This window comes from Heteronotia binoei, chromosome 10 (assembly GCF_032191835.1).
Source record: "Heteronotia binoei isolate CCM8104 ecotype False Entrance Well chromosome 10, APGP_CSIRO_Hbin_v1, whole genome shotgun sequence".
Lineage (NCBI taxonomy): Eukaryota > Metazoa > Chordata > Lepidosauria > Squamata > Gekkonidae > Heteronotia > Heteronotia binoei.
The window spans coordinates 72,091,291-72,093,528 of NC_083232.1; the positions used below are offsets into that span (position 1 = coordinate 72,091,291).

Consider the following 2,238-nt stretch of genomic DNA (forward strand, 5'->3'; position numbering starts at 1 on the left):
AATCTGAAGTTGTATAGTTTCCGAGCTCTGCCACTCATTACCTCCTCTTTCGCCTTCATGAATGAAGCAGGTGTTAGATTACCTATCTCTCTTGTTCTGACTACTTTTATGGCTAGTAACTCTTTGCCTCCAACAAGATCCTGGAAGTTGCACTGATTACTACCAATTCTTCCCTCAGAACTTGGGAGAGCCCCCCACCACAAAAAATGTCCTGCTGTTATTGATCACTGTATCATGGAATCTCTTCAAAAAAGTCCAGGATTTCCCAAAATTCTGTTTCAAGACTGCTGGTTTAAAACATTGTATTAAAAAAAAACCCAATGTAGCTTTGTATGTCTGCTCAAAGTGAAGACACCAAATAATATAGTTAGACAATAATCTTTTATTTGATGAAATAAGTGAATAAATCTCGTGGTAACTAAAATACACTTTTCGCTTATCAAAAAAGAAACAGAGAAAACCTTGATGAATTATGTACTAAACCTCCAATGCAAGCATTTACCACAACAGCATATTGACATTAAATTTCACTACCTCTTTTATTGGTCTTAAAGGTTCCCTGGACTTGTACTTTGTTCTGCTGCCTCTTATGATTTGTGTATTTGTCTCAATAACAAGTTCTACTGTTTGACCAGAGAGGCTATCATTGCTTACCTGCTGCAGAAGAGTGCAAGACTATTGAGAATGAATGTGACTGAATATCCCTACTTTGAGGACTTGTCCCTGCCATATAATTATGATTATAACTATTTTGAAAATGACTCTTTTGAAAATAACTGGTGTCAAATGGATGATCTCTACAGCTTTAGCACTATGTTTAGCAGCATCCTGTACTCTCTGATTCTTGTCTTCAGTCTGCTAGGAAATAGCCTTGTCTTGTGGATCCTAGTGAAATACGAAAACTTAACGTCCTTAACAAATCTCTTCATCGTTAATCTTTGCATTACTGACTTGGTTTTCTCTTGCACGCTGCCCTTTTGGATTGTCTACTATTACTATGGATGGATTCTTGGTGATTTCCTCTGCAAGACCGTCAGTGCCATCTTCTCCATCAGCTACTACTGCGGTATTATCTTTCTCACCATAATGACAATCCTCCGATACCTGTCTGTGGTAGATCCCTTGTCAACTTTGAGAGCACAAACAAAAAAACGTGGCGTTCTGGTGAGCCTGGCCATTTGGGCCATCAGTGTGTTGGTCGTGCTCCCTGAAATCATTTTTACCCAAGTAATAACTGACAACAATGGCCAACTGCAGTGTGACTACATAAATTCCAACTGGAAGCTTGTAGAGCTGTGTCAGCAAATTGCTTTCTTTCTGTGCTCCTTTTCTACTATTGCCATTTGTTACATCCGGATGCTTAAGATCCTGCTGAGATCAAGATCTCAAAAGAGGCACAGGACTGTGAGACTCATATTTGCAATAGTGCTAATCTTTTTCCTGAGCTGGGCACCTTACAATGTGTTTGGTTTCCTGTATTTTTCATCATACATGCTTATCATCAAACTAAGCTGTGAATCCAGAAAGCAAGTTTTCTTTGCTTTTGACGTCAGCCGCAAGATTGCCTTCTGCCACTGTTGTCTCAACCCAGTGCTCTATGTCTTTGTCGGGGTGAAATTCAGAAGGCACCTGAAACTCTTGTGCAAGAAGTACCGTTCTTGCCACAGCAGGCTTGAACCTTCCAGCCCAAGGGCTCATTCTTTTCATACAGGTCCATATGAGGATGGATCCATGTACTGAGGGTAATGCTGCTGAATGGAATAAGTCACCTGAATTGTACCAGCGGCCTGCAAAAACTCTTCATTTTACAACATTCCATTGCAAAGAATATAAAATGATTTAACTTGGAGACAGAAGACAGACACAGATCATCTCTTTTGCTTGGAGCTTATCTATTTAATTTGTAAATAAAACATTTTCAAGCTAGAGGATCAGGGTTTTTTTTTCCTTTATGTTTTTTACTCCTAAACATTTCAGATGCTTACAAAACTTTGTGTGAAAGGGTCAGGGGTATCCTGTTTTAAAACAGAGTAATTGAATATGGGCAGAGTTTTTTGTTTTAAACCAAATTCTCTGAAATGTTTTGGTGATTGATGGTGGAATCTTAATTAGAGATATACCCTTCTAAACCCATTGACTTTGATGAACTTAGAAAGGTGTGACTCTGTTTAGGATTGCACTGTTAGGAATCAAGGGACTCATGTACAAAGCTTTGTGATACCTATCTCAGATGTTGCC

At 38.9% G+C, this 2,238-nt stretch overlaps 1 protein-coding gene across 1 annotated transcript; it reads left to right on the forward strand.

The window, feature by feature from the left end:
• The first annotated feature begins 684 nt into the window (after positions 1-684).
• Positions 685-1,795, forward strand: XCR1 (X-C motif chemokine receptor 1). The gene has a single exon (XM_060248092.1). It carries the CDS (start codon positions 685-687, stop codon positions 1,738-1,740), a length of 1,056 nt encoding a protein of 351 aa, XP_060104075.1. The 3' UTR covers positions 1,741-1,795.
• Positions 1,796-2,238: the final 443 nt, after the last annotated feature.

What these genes read in the sequence shown, in the direction of transcription:
- XCR1 (XM_060248092.1), top strand. Translation starts at nt 685, where the DNA reads ATGAATGTGACTGAATATCCCTACTTTGAGGACTTGTCCCTGCCATAT.